Source organism: Heterocephalus glaber, unplaced genomic scaffold (assembly GCF_053883595.1).
Source record: "Heterocephalus glaber isolate CG9 unplaced genomic scaffold, H.glaber_assembly_v1.0 deba00001733, whole genome shotgun sequence".
NCBI lineage: Eukaryota > Metazoa > Chordata > Mammalia > Rodentia > Bathyergidae > Heterocephalus > Heterocephalus glaber.
The window spans coordinates 18,052,494-18,067,783 of NW_028258444.1; the positions used below are offsets into that span (position 1 = coordinate 18,052,494).

At 56.3% G+C, this 15,290-nt stretch overlaps 1 protein-coding gene across 8 annotated transcripts; it reads left to right on the top strand.

The window, feature by feature from the left end:
• The first annotated feature begins 673 nt into the window (after positions 1–673).
• Positions 674–14,731, top strand: Cacnb3 (calcium voltage-gated channel auxiliary subunit beta 3). 8 transcript variants are annotated; one of them, XM_004863073.4, is made up of 14 exons: positions 5,257–5,356; positions 5,882–6,023; positions 9,419–9,541; positions 9,739–9,861; positions 10,291–10,406; positions 10,934–10,998; positions 11,189–11,208; positions 11,399–11,479; positions 11,666–11,724; positions 11,874–11,983; positions 12,253–12,404; positions 12,585–12,680; positions 12,799–12,948; positions 13,413–14,731. In XM_004863073.4, the coding sequence occupies exons 2-14, from the start codon at positions 6,009–6,011 to the stop codon at positions 13,725–13,727; spliced, it is 1,425 nt and encodes a 474-aa protein (XP_004863130.1). In that variant the 5' UTR covers positions 5,257–5,356; positions 5,882–6,008; the 3' UTR covers positions 13,728–14,731. The 8 variants fall into 8 exon arrangements, with proteins under 8 accessions (XP_087056362.1, XP_021098704.1, XP_004863126.1 ...); XM_087200236.1 differs by lacking the exons at positions 5,257–5,356; positions 5,882–6,023 and adding an exon at positions 674–718; XM_021243045.1 differs by lacking the exons at positions 5,257–5,356; positions 5,882–6,023 and adding an exon at positions 1,312–1,332.
• Positions 14,732–15,290: the final 559 nt, after the last annotated feature.

A 15,290-nucleotide genomic window follows, 5' to 3' on the forward strand; every position in this document is an offset into this window, starting at 1 on the left:
AGGGCCTGAAGGGGCCTACAGAGGGCACAGGTCCCAGGAAGCTATTCGAGATAGAGGCCCTTCTTAGAGTGCCCTGTTCAGATGCTGTGAGGTCAGAGTGGAGAAGGGGACCTGAGCAGCCCTGAGTGGGGAGAAAGAGGGCACGTTCTGGGAGGGTCCCAGAGAGGGAAAATGGGGCCGGTCATCTCACAGGAGGGGTCTGGGAGAGGACTGTTCTGGGGCTGGAGACTGGGCTCTGGGCTCTAGCTCTGAGGTTGCTACCTCTTCTGTGTAGCAGATGGAGAAGGGGTTTGCGGTGCAACAGCTGGGGTGGAATTGAGAAAAAGTGAGGGGTGTGGAACTGCCCCTATGCACCTCAGATCCCCTCTGATAGGCTCTGGGAGAAGTAATTGATATTTCTATTTTTAAAAGGTGAAGATGTTTTCTAGGCTGTAGGTTCAGGCAGAGGGAGCAGAGGAAGGGGGGCAAGGGGAGCCAGGGACAATTGCTTCTCCAATGGAAACTCAAGCTGCCCTAAGGCCCAAAGGAGCTACTCCATTAGCTGTGGTCAGCAGAGGGGAGGAGGGGTTTCTCCCTCCTGTATCGCCAAATGAATGGCAAAGCTTTTGCTCCTTCTATTAGAGCCACAAACAAAACCGAAGAGCACAAAAACCTCCACTCACATACTGAAATCACACACGGTCTCTTTATGTCTTCTGAAGGCCTGAGTAACTTAGGGGTGAGTGGGGGTAGGGGATACAAGATCCCCGGACTAGACCACAGAGGGAGGGGAGGCAGCGCCCTCCCAAAGCACTTTCCAGGTTGAATCCAGCCTGAAAAGGAATTGGGGTGGGGAGACGGTCTTCTCCGAGCTAGCTTCTCCTGGAATGTCAGCTGAACAGAAAGGGAGAGACAGTCTCCCGAGAGTCTCTGGGAATAGGAGAATCGAGAGGAGAGGTCCTGAAGCCCACCCCCCCCGCCCCCCCGCCAGGGAAGTACATTCAAAGAGCTGGGGAAAGTAGAGTTTTAGATGGTGCTGAGGTCATTGGGTCGCAGGTCTATCTCCCTGTCGCTTAAGTGGAGAAGGGTCCAGCCTAGGTGCTGGGGTGTGTGGCAGGACCAAAGAGGCTGAACAGTTCAGAAGGGTGCAGGGAGAGAGGCGACTGGGATTACATCCCCACTCCCCCCTTCCCCCGCCAGAACTTGGGCTTGTCCTGTTTGACGTGCCCGCCCGAGGGCGCGGGAGGGGGTACTGACCCGAGGAGCGGTCCCGCGACTCTACGCTCCCTGCTGCCCAGGCCCGGCTGGGACGCTGCCCGGCCCAGTGGGGCGCCCCTTGAGACGAGGATGGAGGTAGGACCGGTTAGAGCCCGGGGCGACGTGGATCTCTCGAGCCTCACAGGGGTGGGTATAGAGTGCAGCCTGGGGTCCCCTCCAGGGGATCTGGAGGTGGGACTGCAGTTCCTGGAGAAGACTGGGAGAGGGGTTAGTCCTAGGTTTGGGGGTCCGCATCCGGGCTGCGCCCGGCTAGGGCAGCGCCTCCTGCTGGCAAGAGGGCGGACCTGGGTTGCCGCCACCTGGAGGGCGTGCTCGGCCACCCCGACCAGGAAGCCCAGGGGGCGCTGCAGCGGGCCGGGGAGGAGTCGCTTCGTTTTGCCTCGTCCTTCCCTACTCGGAACTGAGACCCTCGGCGCCCGAACCGGGAGGGGAGGGGTGATCCTAGAGATTGCCCGGGCGCGGGGGCGCGTTTCGGCCAGGCTGTCTCCAAATGGATCCCGCAGGAAACACAGGGTCCGCGCCTGGGAGGGGCAGATGAACTTGGCTCCCCGGGAACCCAGAGGGCGCGCCCTGAGGCTTGGACAAGCAAGCGGAACACCAGCATTCTTCCTTTTAGGTCCTTTCCTCCGCTGAGGTCCAGGTCCCAGCCGCCGCCGGATCCCCGCGCTTTTCTTCCTGGGGTGTGGCGCTGGGCGCTGGGTGTGTGGAGCAAGGGTTGGGGGCGAGCAGAACCTTCTTCCTAGAGCGCAGGTGCCTGGGCAGCCTGTGAACCATTCCCGCCCGACGGCCTGCAGCGGCTAGAGCTCGAGTCCCTACCCTTCTTGGGGCGGAGATTGTGGAAGAAGCGGAGGGGGAGGGGAAGACCGGGAGGGAGGGAGAGAGATGGGGATGAACAGGGAACAGGGATCGCGGAAAGGAAAGGCGGAAGTGGAGAGAGGCTAGACTGAAGGCGAAGGGAAAGCAAGAGAGACTGACGAAGGCGGCGAGAAAGGGAAAGGGAGGGAGGGGAAAAAGGGGAGGAACCTGGAGCCAGGGAGGGGAGCGGGTGGTGGAGCCGGGCGAGCGTGGGGCGAGGCCAGGCGTGCAGGCGGGAGCCAGTGTGCAGAGCAGCGGCCGGGTTCTGCTCCTGCCTCGGAGCCCCTGGCCCGGGGGAGGGGAGAGGCCGCTAGCCCGGTCTATGTCTTTTTCTGACTCCAGTGCAACCTTCCTGCTGAACGAGGTAACTGCGGGGGAGGGGGCCCTCCCCAGTAGGTGGGAAGAGAGCTCTGCTCCAAGCTAAGAGGGCCGGCATTTGGGGAAGACTGAAGCATGGGGAGGGAGGGAAACGGAGGCGGTAAAGCCAAGGGTGGAAGGGGCACTGGCAGGTATTGGGACTGGGATGGGAGAGGGGGAACTCACTGGGGAGCCAGAACTGTTGCTAGCTTAAGAGGGCTGTGCCAAGCTTCCGTGGTACCTGTGTCTGAATTCCCTGGGGCCAGCCTAACAACTGCCTGTGCTAGGGACCTCCACCCGGTCCGGAACTTGTAGCTCTTGCCTCGGTTTCCCCCATTCAGTGCCCAGGGATTGGGATCTGCCCAACTTCCTAGTACACTTAGAGGATAGAATGTATTTCAGAGGCTCCTAAGAACTCTAACTCCCTAACCGCTTTATTTAAGCTTTTCCTTGTATGTCCTTCCATGTGACAACTGGCTCGAGTAGGCAGGCGTGGGTGAGGTGAGAAATGAAAGGGGCATTGGGCAGCAGTGATTGGGAGGAGGGGGGATGCTCTGAAGCACCTGCAGGACCCAGGGGATGGACCCAGGAATGAGGAACTAGAACCCATCTCCTGGGAGTTGTTGGCATGACAACTCATGCCTCAGGAGCAGACCTAGACAACATTGTCCCAGCAGGGGATGAAAACAGCTAGATGTGTGAGGAAGAAATGCTGTTGATGGCAGATCTACTGTTACATGCACTCCCAGCACCCGCTGTGGGTGGGGAGAGTCTCAAAAGGACAGGCCAAGAGAGTAGATTCAGAGATGTGAGAAAACCATTAGGACCACCTCCCAGAAGAGTGCTTTGAGGGTGTTACTTTTTCACATCTCTCTCGGTGCTGGAGGAAGAGGAAGAATTGAGATTCAATGAAAAGAGAGGATACAAGGAACACCAAGGACCTGGGAAAGGGCATCAAAGAGTGAAGACTGTCAGAGAACTTCCAATACAGAAAACCCCAATATATAGCTAAGCCCTAAATATGCAGCACTCAGGAGGGAACTGTGAGAGCTGACTGCCTGTCTCAATTGTGACTGAGCCCCTCAGCCACAGGGCCTCCAACAAAGTTTTGTGCTAATTCCAGCAGGAGAAAGAACCCACGGGAGTAGGTGGACTAAGGACAATCTTAAAATGAGGCTTCTTCTCTTTTCTTGCCAAAGGAACAGGAAGAAGTGGCCCGGGTGGGAAGCCAGTTGGTTTGGGTGGTCTTTTCTGTGCATTGTCCCTTTTGTCATAGATTTCATCAAATCCTTTCAAATTTTGGCTTGCTGATTTCTCTCTCTGGCCCAGGGTGGTAAAGAGATGAGCAGCTTCCTGAACTCACCCTCCTGGGAGTGAGAAATTGAGAATGGAAAAGCGCCTAGCTTAGGAACAAGAGCATAGACAAAAGTGCAAGGTCCAAGTGTAACCCGTATGTATCTCACATCCTTCTCTTGGGGCATCCAGGTGGGTGTTCAAAATTTAAAGCAACAATTTTGCTCAGATGAAAAAAAAAAAGGTGGTAGATCTTCGGGGAAAGTTTCTTTAAGGTAAGGGCTGCTACTCTTTCAAATCTCGTGCTCCTTTGAAAACTTAAGTGGTGTAGAGAGTGGTGGTTTGGAGGCTAGAAGCAGGATACTGCTTCCCCGCCCCCGCCTTTTGTAAAAGAGGGAGATTCACTGCCCTTTCCCTTTTCCAACTCCAGTGTACATGGCTCCTATCTTTCGTTCCACCCAGAATACACACACACACACACACACACAAACACACACACGCACGCACACGCACTTCCACCCTCTAGTTTCCTCCTGTATTCCTTTAAATTAACCTAAAACACCCATGTTCTGCCCAGATCCCAAGGAAGCCTTAGCAATGTCTGACACGACCCTTGACAGCAACCTCCATCCTGGCCAGACTAGGATGCAATCTATCCTCACAACAGGTGTGGGAGTGGGGGGATACCCAACCCATCGGAACTTTTCCCCTTCTCAGGGGTAGGGCGACACTGCCCTTTGCTGCAGCCTAGCTAGCACTAGGGGGCCGGGCACTTGTTGGGCTCCTTTCAGGGCGTTGGCCTGGGGACGCCTGATCCATACTTCCCCAGTACTATTGCCGGGTTTGCTTTCGGAGTCGCCTGGGGCCAGACCCGCCGCCTTCTCACCTGGGACCCCCGCCCCGCGCCCGTCTTTCCTCATTTTCCTGTCTGCTCCTCCTTCCTCCCCCTCCTTCGTCACGCTGTCTCCTGCCCTCCCGTCACCCGCGCCCTCCCCGCTCTCCCCAGGTCGCGGTCCGGCCGCCGCGCCCCCTCCCCCGCGCCAGCCCTTTGTTTCCCGGCGGAGCAGTTCCCGGGTGGCGGAGCGAGCGCAGCTGTCTCCTCATCTCTCCTCGCCCCGCCTCCTGCCGCCGAGGCCCGCCCCACCCGCAGCCTCTCCTCCCTCCCTCCCCGCAGCCCCTGCCCCGGAGGTGCCGGGGACCCACCTCCCCCCGCTCGAGGCTCCCCGGGCGCGCCGCCCTCGCCGGCCCAGAGGGCGTCAGGTGGGCGGGCACTATTGTTGCGGGAGCCGGCGCCAGATTCCTCAGCCGCGCTCGGCTCTTGGGGTGGGACCGGCTGGGTTTGGGGGGTGGGGAGGGGAGCGGTGATTTGAGCTCCGAGCAGCTGGTCCTCGCGGCTCGCCCGCTCCTTCGCGCTCTCTCGCGCTCTCCGCCGCCGCCCGCAGGGCTGCCGGGCTCGGTGGCATCTCGGGCGCGGCCCGCTGTCCGCGCCCCAGCCTCCGGGCCGCTCCCGCCCCCGGCGCCGCGCGCTTCCCCCCACTCGGACTCCCCCATGTATGACGACTCCTACGTGCCCGGGTTTGAGGACTCGGAGGCGGTGAGTGCCCGCGGAGGGTGGGGGTGACACCTCCTCTCCCTTTAACCCTTCCCCCAGTTCAGGACTTTGAAAAAAGGCCTTCCTGGCTGGGCAGGACGCGTAGGGGCGCGCTCTAGGAAAGGGCTCCCCACTGCCCCGGACCTGGATTCGGGCTGGGGTATGTGTCCCGAGGAGGCAGTGTTGGGGGAAGGCTCGAGCAGGTGGCCCCGGAGCCCCAGGACAAAAGGGGCAGGCGAGGAAGGGCTGGAGGCTGCGGGTCCGAGGTCGTGGAGATGCAATACACAGTGTATGGAGTTCCAAATTCAGGGTTGGGGGGGTCTGAACACAACAGTTGGAGGGAAGCTGGCGCTTAGGGGGAGGGCCACACTCCAGACCTGTACCTCAAGTAAACGACAATTTGGGGAGCTGGGAGAACATCGGAGTCAGGTAGTAGCTTCTTCAGACAGAATCATAAAACTTGAGCCCCTTTCTCCCTTTCTCCCCTCCATCTCTGCATATTGCCTTGTCTCTTTGCCCTCTCTCTAGCCCAGTTTCGCTCCCAGCTAAAGCCTGGGCACCCAGCACATGAGTGGGCCATCTGACTGAGCTCCATCCATTCCCCAGCCTTCTACCAAGCCTTCCTCAGAGCAGTGGGAGTCCTGAGCTGCTCAGCATGGAGGGCCTGGAGGTGAGGCCAGAGGAGCTGAGGGCCTGGGGATGAAGAGGAAGCTCTTTGCTCAGAGAACCAGGCAACCGATAAATATTTAATTCTCCTCTTTGCTTTTATCTCCTGACCCACTGAGACAAATCAGCTCATTAGGCAGTGATTCCAGGAGCTCAGAGAGAAGGGAGAATGCCTGGAAAGATGGGGAGCAGCCCCCTCCCTCAGATGTCCCACCAGGAAGGCCTTCAGGGGAGAGAACCACTAGGTGGCTTGGAAGGGCCCTGACAGGTGTGGAAGGTGTGCGTCCTGGGCCTGGAGCGCCGTGGGGTGGAGTTTTCTCCCATCTCTGGGCTACATGAGTGCTGAGATGTAGAACACACAGCTGTCAGTCCTTTTCAGGGACTGGACTCCTCCTGAGCCCAATTTTCCAAGGGGCCTTTGGGGCTAATGACGTTGCCTCTAGAGCAGATGATTTTCGAGGCTCTGGTGGACACCTCTTTCTGTCAGTTGAAGGGACAGCTGGCCTATCCCAGGGTGCCAAGGTGAGCTTGAAAATGAGCCTCTCTGTGGGGTTGCAGGGCCCTAGGAGGTTCTTCCTGTCCCTGGTGAGAAGGCAAGGGCCCTTGCAAGGAGAAGGCTGACACATGGGTGGGTTTGAGGGCAGCCTGCTGACCCATTGCTCCTCCTGGTCCCTTTCTGATTCCTGGATCGCCCTCCCCCACTTCTCTTCCTCTTGCCTGGCTCCTTGCTCTCTCGAGGCCCCCTCTGAAGCAGTAGGAGGGAGATCAGGCTCTAAATAAATCCACCGGCTCATCTCCCTCCTCTCCTTCCCCCATGCCAGGCAAGAAAGGAGCTGCAGCCTGCCCACACACTCACCAGGCAAGAGGGGCACCACCAGGGCACTATGCCAACTCTGGCAGCTCCCAAGTACTGAGCCGCTGGCTGTTTTGGCAGAGCAGGGAAAGGGGAGGTAAGACCCCAGCATCTACTTGCCAGGGCAGCCCTGACCTCAGGTGATACCAGAACACGAGAAATGGGTGAGCCCAGACTTGGGAATCATAGAAAGGGGGTTCCATTTCCAGCACAACTCATTAAATATTGAGGGAGAGACTCTGTCATTCCCTTCCCAGGATGAGAGGCCAGCGAACCCAGACACCCCAGGCAGGGGCATGAATATCACTAAATTAGGCTGAGCATGTGGGCAGCAGGGAGCACCAATCTGGGCATCTAGGAGGTACCTGATGCACACTGAGTGGTCATCCTGCCTTGCTTCTTATTTCCAGCCCTCTTGGCCTCTACCCTCTCAGCCTCCCATGTCCCACAGAGATAGCTCTTGTGTCCTAAGAACCCTGGGAAGGAGGTTCCCTTGCCCTATGCAAAGATTCTTTCTGGGGCTCAGCCTTTGTCCTCAAGGGAGCCGGGTTTTGTTCTCAGCAGAGATGGAGAGAAGCAGGGAGGCGCTCCTTGTGTAAAGTGAAAGCTTTCCCCTGTGCTAATCCGGTGCCTTTGGCCTACTGCAGACCTTGTCTTTAGCTTAGGCTCAGGGCCTGGGCTGACAGTGAAGTGAGCAGTCCTCTTGTCCAGCACAGGAGGGCATAGTGGGCATGGTATATGACTTTACCTTTTCTGCTAAGAGTCTGGTTTCTGTTGTCCTCTGTAAGTGGTCGTACATGCTGGTCTTGAGGGAATGTTCCTCAGCCTGAGAAGATCCTACAGGTCTTCCCCTACACATACTCCTTTATCTAGGCTCCTACCCCCTCTCTGCCACTGACATCTCAGAATTGAGAGAAGTAGCCCCTCGGGCTTCTTCCTGTAAAGAGGGAAATGTGAGGCAGAAAACAAAATTCCTCTTTGCCTTAACTGTGGGAGAAACTCAGACATCCTAACTTCCAGCCACTTGTCTTAAAGTCCAGCTTCCATTACGTGCTTGGGCATCTCTTATAGCCTTGAAGATTAACTCTGTACCTCTTCAAATGCACCCTCATCCCCCAAACACCCTTCCTATGGGGAGGACTCACTGACTCTGCTTGCTCACTTTGCCAAAAACCCCCTCCCTACGTCCCTAGGGTCCTGTACCTCTGCTAGGTTGCCTGGCATGGCTTTCCTCCAGGGCCTGATCTCCCCTAGACCTGGGGAAAGGGGTAGGGGGATATAGGCGGGTGGGAGCCGTGGCCCAGTCTCACCTGTGCCAGGGAGATAGCTCTGTGTTGCCCTCATGGTCTGTGTCTTTATTTGCTGCTCCCATCTGGCCACTTGCCCTAGCAGAGTGGGAGGGAGGAAAGTATGGATTGGAGTGGGTAAAGGGGGTGGGGTAACTTCCAAGAGTTGGCAGCTCTGGGTGCAGGCTTCATCCTGAAAAGACAAGGACTCACCAGGTGGGAGAGGCTTCAAAGCTTTGTTGGGGTAGGGAAAGGGACCTGAGTAAGAAGGTGGTGGTTATATCCTGACACTCAAGACCAACCACTATCTTTTTTGGGTTTGTTTGTCTGTTTTGATTTGTTTTGTTTTGTCTTCAGACAGGGTCTTACTATATAGTTCAGGCTGACCTTGAACTCATTCTGTGGCCCAGGATGGCCTCAAACATGAAGCAGTTGTGCCTCAGCCTCCTGACTGCTAGAATTACAGGAGTGCACCACCACACCTGGCTCATTGCTGCACTTTGGCCAGACATAATAAAGGGATAATGTCCAGGCTGCTTTGCAGGCTGATGTGAACAAGAGAGCCAATTCTTCTACAATCTCCAATTTATCATCTTTAGTATATCTCTTTTCCCTTTGCCTCAGAAGACATGGTAGAGGGGAGAAAAGGAAGGAAAGACAAGTTGGCCCCAGAATGTAGCTCAGGGGTTCCGCCGCCTGCCTCGAAAGTGCAAGGTCCCAAGTTCAGTCCCCTATATCAAAAAAAAAAAAGGAAAGAGAAGTAAAAGCTCTGCCCACTGGGTTTGGTGGTGCATGCCTATAATCCAGCACTCAAGAGGCTGAGGCAGGAGGATCACGGTGAGTTTGAGGCCAGCCTGGGCTATATAATGAGACACTGTCCCAGAAAAACAAAATAAAACAAAAAAAGGAAAAGGGCTGGGATTTAGCTCACTGGTGCAGCACAAGCATAAGTTCTTGAGTTCAATCCCCAGTACTGCAGAAAAAAAAAAAAAAAAGGAAAAGCTCTGTTCAAGGCTGCAGTATTAATAGGGCTGGGAGTGGGACAGGGACCCCGATCTTCACACATATGGATTGCACCAGCTTCCCTAACACCTAGGGGTCCTGGAGCCCTTTTCAGGGGATGGAGGAGCATAGGAGTCCAACATCTCCCTAGAAGATATAGAAGCCAGAAGTGACGGAGATACCAGTGTGGGGCTAGGAGGGCACCTCTGTGGTGTCGAACACCTGAGCCCAGGAGTCACAGGCTCTCTCCCATCCTAGGGTTCAGCCGACTCCTATACCAGCCGCCCATCTCTGGACTCAGACGTCTCCCTGGAGGAGGACCGGGAGAGTGCCCGGCGTGAAGTGGAGAGCCAGGCACAGCAGCAGCTCGAGAGGGCCAAGGTATATCTTCTGGGCAGGCAGAAGGGGCCGTGGGCAGGTTGTCCTTGAATACAGAAGAGTATGTGTGCTGTACAGAGGCTCTGGATGACACTAAACTCCCACTGCACTGGCCTCTGCCTTCCCAACCGACCGGGTGCTGAGGTGGGGAAAGGGTCCCTGAGGCACCTCTCACTTGCACGGATGGCCAAATTCTCCAGCACAAACCTGTGGCATTTGCTGTGAGGACCAATGTCAGCTACTGTGGCGTACTGGACGAGGAGTGCCCAGTCCAGGGCTCTGGAGTCAACTTTGAGGCCAAAGATTTTCTGCACATTAAAGAGGTGATTGACATCCCCTCCCTGCAGAAGCCTCTGGAACAATTTTCTAGCCCTGCCTCAGATCCCATGCCTCTTACTTCGGGTCTCCGTCTATTAATCAGAAGTCCCAAACTCCTCTCCTCTTACCCTTAACCTGTACACCCTGCTACCCAAGACCTGGTGCCTGGGGTTTCCACCCTTCTGAGACCTGGCTTGGTCCTCAGTTTACATGTCTGTAAAGTGAGCGGTGAGATTCACCTGCTCTGAGGTCCTCTGTAACGCGATGCTGCCGCCCTACTCTGAGATCCTGTGGCTCAGCCCTGGGTCCCTTCCCTCCCACACCTCTTGCCCACTGCCCCCCTTCCTCCAAGCAGCTCCCCAAAGGCCTCCCTGGCTCCTTACTATTGAAGCCAGCTCTTCTCACCACCCCTTCCTGCTCCACCCCAACCCCAGAAGTACAGCAATGACTGGTGGATCGGCAGGCTAGTCAAAGAGGGTGGGGACATCGCCTTCATCCCCAGCCCCCAGCGCCTGGAGAGCATCCGGCTCAAACAGGAGCAGAAGGCCAGGTGAGAGCAGGGCTGTGGCTCTAATATGAAACACACACCCCAAACACGTGTCCTTGTCCCAAGTACCCAGTTACAGCACACACCACACGTGCATGCATAACCCCCTGCACAGATACACAGCCAGCACGTAAACATTTCCGTCTTACAGATCTACAAGCATACACACAAATGCACACATCCCACATATTCTGCTCTCACCAAAGCAGGTGGGAGTAGAGTGTGCTGGTGCATGCCTATAATCCTACTGGGGAGGCTGAGGCAGGAGGGTTGCCAGGAGTTCTAATCAGCCTAGACTACTTAGCAAGTCCTAGGTCAGCCTGGACTACAGAGGAGACCCTGTCTTAAAAAAAGAAAAACAAACAAAAAGGTGGGTGGGAATTTGTACAACTATTAAATGTATAGAACCTACACAGAGAAACCTTCTCTCTTTCTCTGTCTCTCTCCCTGTCTCCCTCTCTCCCACCCCATCTTTCCCTCCCTTCTTCCCTCTGTTCCTCCTTCACTCTCTGTCCTCCCTTTCCTCTCAGGAGATCTGGAAACCCTTCTAGCCTGAGTGACATCGGCAACCGTCGCTCTCCTCCTCCATCTCTAGGTAGCCTCCCTGGAGCCACCCACCCTGGGTAGTGGGGTAACTAAGACACAGGGGCAGGGGGACTGCATGGGAAGGGGCTGGTGGAGGGATCTGAAGAGCTGGGAACAGCCCAGTGCTCCTCTGGGGAAGGGAATAGCATGCCCCCAGGACCTTTTCCCAACTTTAATATTTTATTTCCTTTTCCAAAAAGCCAAGCAGAAGCAAAAGCAGGTGAGTCAAGGAAGGGACTTGGGCTGGGGGGCTCATGGCTCTTGGCTCTGGGGAACTTTTCTAGGTAGTCGGTGTTAGAGGGACAGAACAGAGGGGAGGGAACCCAGAACTTCTGATTCTGCCTGGAATGCTTGTCAGGCATGAGGCAGGTACCAGGGCCATGAAGTTGTCTGACCTGTCCACTCTGCAGGCAGAACATGTCCCCCCGTACGATGTGGTGCCCTCCATGCGGCCTGTGGTGCTGGTGGGACCCTCTCTAAAAGGTTACGAGGTGAGACAAGATCCTTGAGCCCAGAGAATCATCCCTGTCCTGCCCGTAACAGGAAGGCCCCAGGAACAGTGGGAGGAGTATTCCCCCCATCAGGGTCTGTGGAGGGGCCCTGGGGCTATGCGTGGGGACACTGCCTCTCTCCAGGGCTCTTGGTTAGTGCTGCTGCCCCTGTACCCCCACTCCCAGGTCACGGACATGATGCAGAAGGCTCTCTTCGACTTCCTCAAACACCGGTTTGATGGCAGGTAAGCTGCCCTGGCCTAGCATGGCCTCAGCTCCCCAGATCACTGCCTACTTCCATATGCCTGAGGCAGGTTCCCTCTACAGGCAGAGTTACCTGGGTAAAGAGAGGCTGAGACTTAAACACCAGCTCTGATTCTCCACCCCCACCCAGGATCTCCATCACTCGCGTCACAGCTGACCTCTCCCTGGCAAAGCGATCTGTGCTCAACAACCCTGGCAAGAGGACCATCATTGAGCGCTCCTCGGCCCGCTCCAGCATTGGTGAGGAGCCCCTTCTCCTGCTTCTCTGCCTACTCAGGCACTAGTGAGAACCTTCTTTCTCCCTTTTTCCCTTCCCCAGCTCCTTGTCTTTCTGCCCCTCTCCTCTGCCTGCCCCAGAATCTGCAAGAGCCCACCCTTCTCCTCCTTTCCCTGGTCCTCTGCCTGGCCAGGCTTGCAGTTCCTCCCTGTCCACCACTGGGAGCCCTCAAAGCCATGGGAGTAAGCAGTGGGTGGTGCCCCTATTGAGTACTGCTGCTCCCCATCCTTAGCTGAAGTACAGAGTGAGATCGAGCGTATATTCGAGCTGGCCAAATCCCTGCAGCTAGTAGTATTGGATGCGGACACCATTAACCACCCAGCACAGCTGGCCAAGACCTCACTGGCTCCCATCATCGTCTTTGTCAAAGTGTCCTCCCCCAAGGTAAGTCAGCGAGATGATGGGAGAGGCCTCAAAGCTGCCGCTGGAATGTGACACACCTGTGTGTGCCAGGGCAGTCAGGTTCTCTTTTCTTGCTGCCTGTTACATCTGCTACTGGTGCTGTATCACAGGTGAGGTACCTGCCCAGTTCCTTCCAGGCCCAGCTCTGCCTTCCCTCCTCAGGTACTCCAGCGGCTCATCCGCTCCAGGGGGAAGTCACAGATGAAGCACCTGACTGTACAGATGATGGCGTATGATAAGTTGGTTCAGTGCCCTCCAGTGAGTGCCTGGCTCAGCTGCTCCTTCACCTCTTCTTTTGGGGCCACGGGAGTAGAGAGATGGGTGGAAGCTGCTGCTGAGAGGAAGCCAACATTCTCCCTTCACCTTCCCTTCCCAGGAGTCATTTGATGTGATTCTAGATGAGAACCAGCTAGAAGATGCCTGTGAGCACCTGGCCGAATACCTAGAGGTTTACTGGCGGGCCACCCACCATCCAGCTCCTGGTGCTGGACTTCTGGGCCCTCCCAGTGCCATCCCTGGACTTCAGGTAACCATTTCCAGTGGGCACAGGTGTGCGAGCCAAGCCAGCCAAAGCATGGCTCCTTTCCTTGTCCAGAAGAACATCCTTGGCCTGCAGTTTAGAAGGCTGAGGAGTGGTTTAGCTCTTGGCTCTGTGTAGAGAGCTACTGTAGTGCATATGGACAAAGAAACTTCCTGATGAGTGAGTAAATCATTGAGATGGGTAATCAGAGACGGGCTCTCTAGGCATCAAGAGAAACATCTCCAAACCCTTCTCTCGGTCAGATTGAAGACAGAGCCTGAATCTGTAGGAGTTAAGAGCTCTGGTTTTCTGTGTCAGCCAGGAAGAATGCTCCAGCATGCTTCTTTCTCACACTTGTTTCCTGTGCTTGGGAACTGAGTTAAGAAGGAAGAATCCTCTACCATGCCAGAGGTGGGAGGGAGGCAAAGGCGAGATCTGCTGCCTTGCTGAGAGTTGCATGTGCCCCCCAGAACCAGGAGCTGCTGGGGGAGCGAGGAGAGGAGCACTCACCATTGGAGCGGGACAGCTTGATGCCCTCAGACGAGGCCAGCGAGAGCTCCCGCCAGGCCTGGACAGGATCTTCACAGCGTAGTTCCCGCCACCTGGAGGAGGACTATGCAGATGCCTACCAGGACCTGTATCAGCCTCACCGCCAGCACACTTCAGGGCTGCCCAGTGCTAATGGGCATGATCCCCAAGACCGGCTCCTAGCCCAGGACTCGGAGCACAACCACAATGATCGGAACTGGCAGCGCAACCGACCTTGGCCCAAGGATAGCTACTGACAGCGTCCTGTTGCCTTGCCCTGGCAGGCACAGGCGTAGCTGGCTTGGACACCCACTCCAGGCAGGTTGGAGTTAGACTGGCATTAGGCTGCCACTAGGCTCAGCTCCCACAATCCTGCAGTCCCAAGGTTCTGGGAGAAGCAGGGGGCCCCCTTACCTCCTGGGCACAGTGACCCCTAGACTCCCATTCCAGGTACTAGCTGTGTGTTCTGCACCCCTGGCACCTTCCTTGCCTCCTGCACAAGAAGCTGCCCCATTGGGCAGTGCCCTCAGGCCAAGATCCCCTTAGCAGGGGCCTTCCCACTAGACTCAGGGAAGGGACCCCCCTCAGAGTAACTGGAGGGTGGGGGTGGGGGTGCCACGGCATGAGGAAGAAACAAGATTCCTGAACAGGCACAAGTCCTAACAGTCAAGGGGCTCAGGGCTTGTGCTTTGGGGTCCAAGGGCCTCTACTCACCTCACTGCTATGCATCAGAAATGAAACAATCAAAACCCAACAGCGTGGCAGTTCCACCCGTCAGCTGGAGTGGTGCAGCCACATCCACAGCTGGAGCAGCAGGCAGGTGAGGCTGGGCCAGAGAAAGACCACAGCTGCAGGTCTCGGAGGGAAGACCCCTCCTCACCCACCCAGCAAGCTTAGCATGACAAGACCAGGGACCCAGAGCATGGTCACGCTAAGGGAGGCAGGAGCCATCCTGGACTGGGAGTTTGAAAAGATGCAACAGTTTCACGGCCTCCTCGCCTCTCCTTTCACCCTTGCATCTTGTCATTTCTCTTCTTGCTCTTCAAGCCTCTGGAAGAGGGGTTCCAGACATTTTTCCCTGACTCTTTGCTGCTTGTTAGGTTAGGGCTAGATGGGGAGACATAGGACACAGTGGACAGCCCCAAGGCCCTGTCTACCTGGTTACCCTTGCCTTATGGCTCTAGCGTGTGACCTACAGAGCATGTTCAAGACCCTGTCCCAGCTCACTGTCATCACCAATAAAACCCTGCACCGACCCTCAGGTGTTTGTTGTGTCTACTAGCTCAGGTGGCCAGGTTCCACATTGTGTGGCCCAAGTCTAGTGGAAGGAAAGAAATACTCTAGCCTCTCCTCACACCAAGGGTCCACTGAGTGAGGGGAAGGGGCAGAACTGTGAGGGTACTGTATCCCCAGGCCCCCCACCTCCCCAGGCCCAGGTGTCTGGAGGGAGACAGCAGCACACAAGGGTTTGAATGGTAGGGTAGTCACATTTCCACTGGCCCTGCCTCAGGCCAAAGAGGCCCTAGAAATATCTGCAACTTGAATTCCACATACTTGTCCAGCTCTGAGGGGCAAGGAAGAGCATGGGATATGGGAGGAGGATGCAGCCTTCTCACCGCAAACTAACTCAGCTGGGTACAGCCCACGATGCCCTCCTCCTTCACTGTCCCCTCCCAGGAGCAAGGTACCCAGCAAAGGTCCTGAGACAAGGTGTCAGGCACATGGTGACATGGTAGATGAGTGGTTTCGACTGCCTCACTTACCCAAACTTACAACTTTGCTCTCTCATCCTTGTGCAAAGCTCCCTAGAAGATGTCTAG

Coding starts and splice junctions, on each gene's coding strand:
- Cacnb3 (XM_004863068.4), top strand. CDS start 5,312: ATGTATGACGACTCCTACGTGCCCGGGTTTGAGGACTCGGAGGCG. Junction 9,542..9,738: donor AGCAGCTCGAGAGGGCCAAG/GTATATCTTCTG, acceptor CAAATTCTCCAG/CACAAACCTGTGGCATTTGC. Junction 12,681..12,798: donor AGTTGGTTCAGTGCCCTCCA/GTGAGTGCCTGG, acceptor TTCCCTTCCCAG/GAGTCATTTGATGTGATTCT.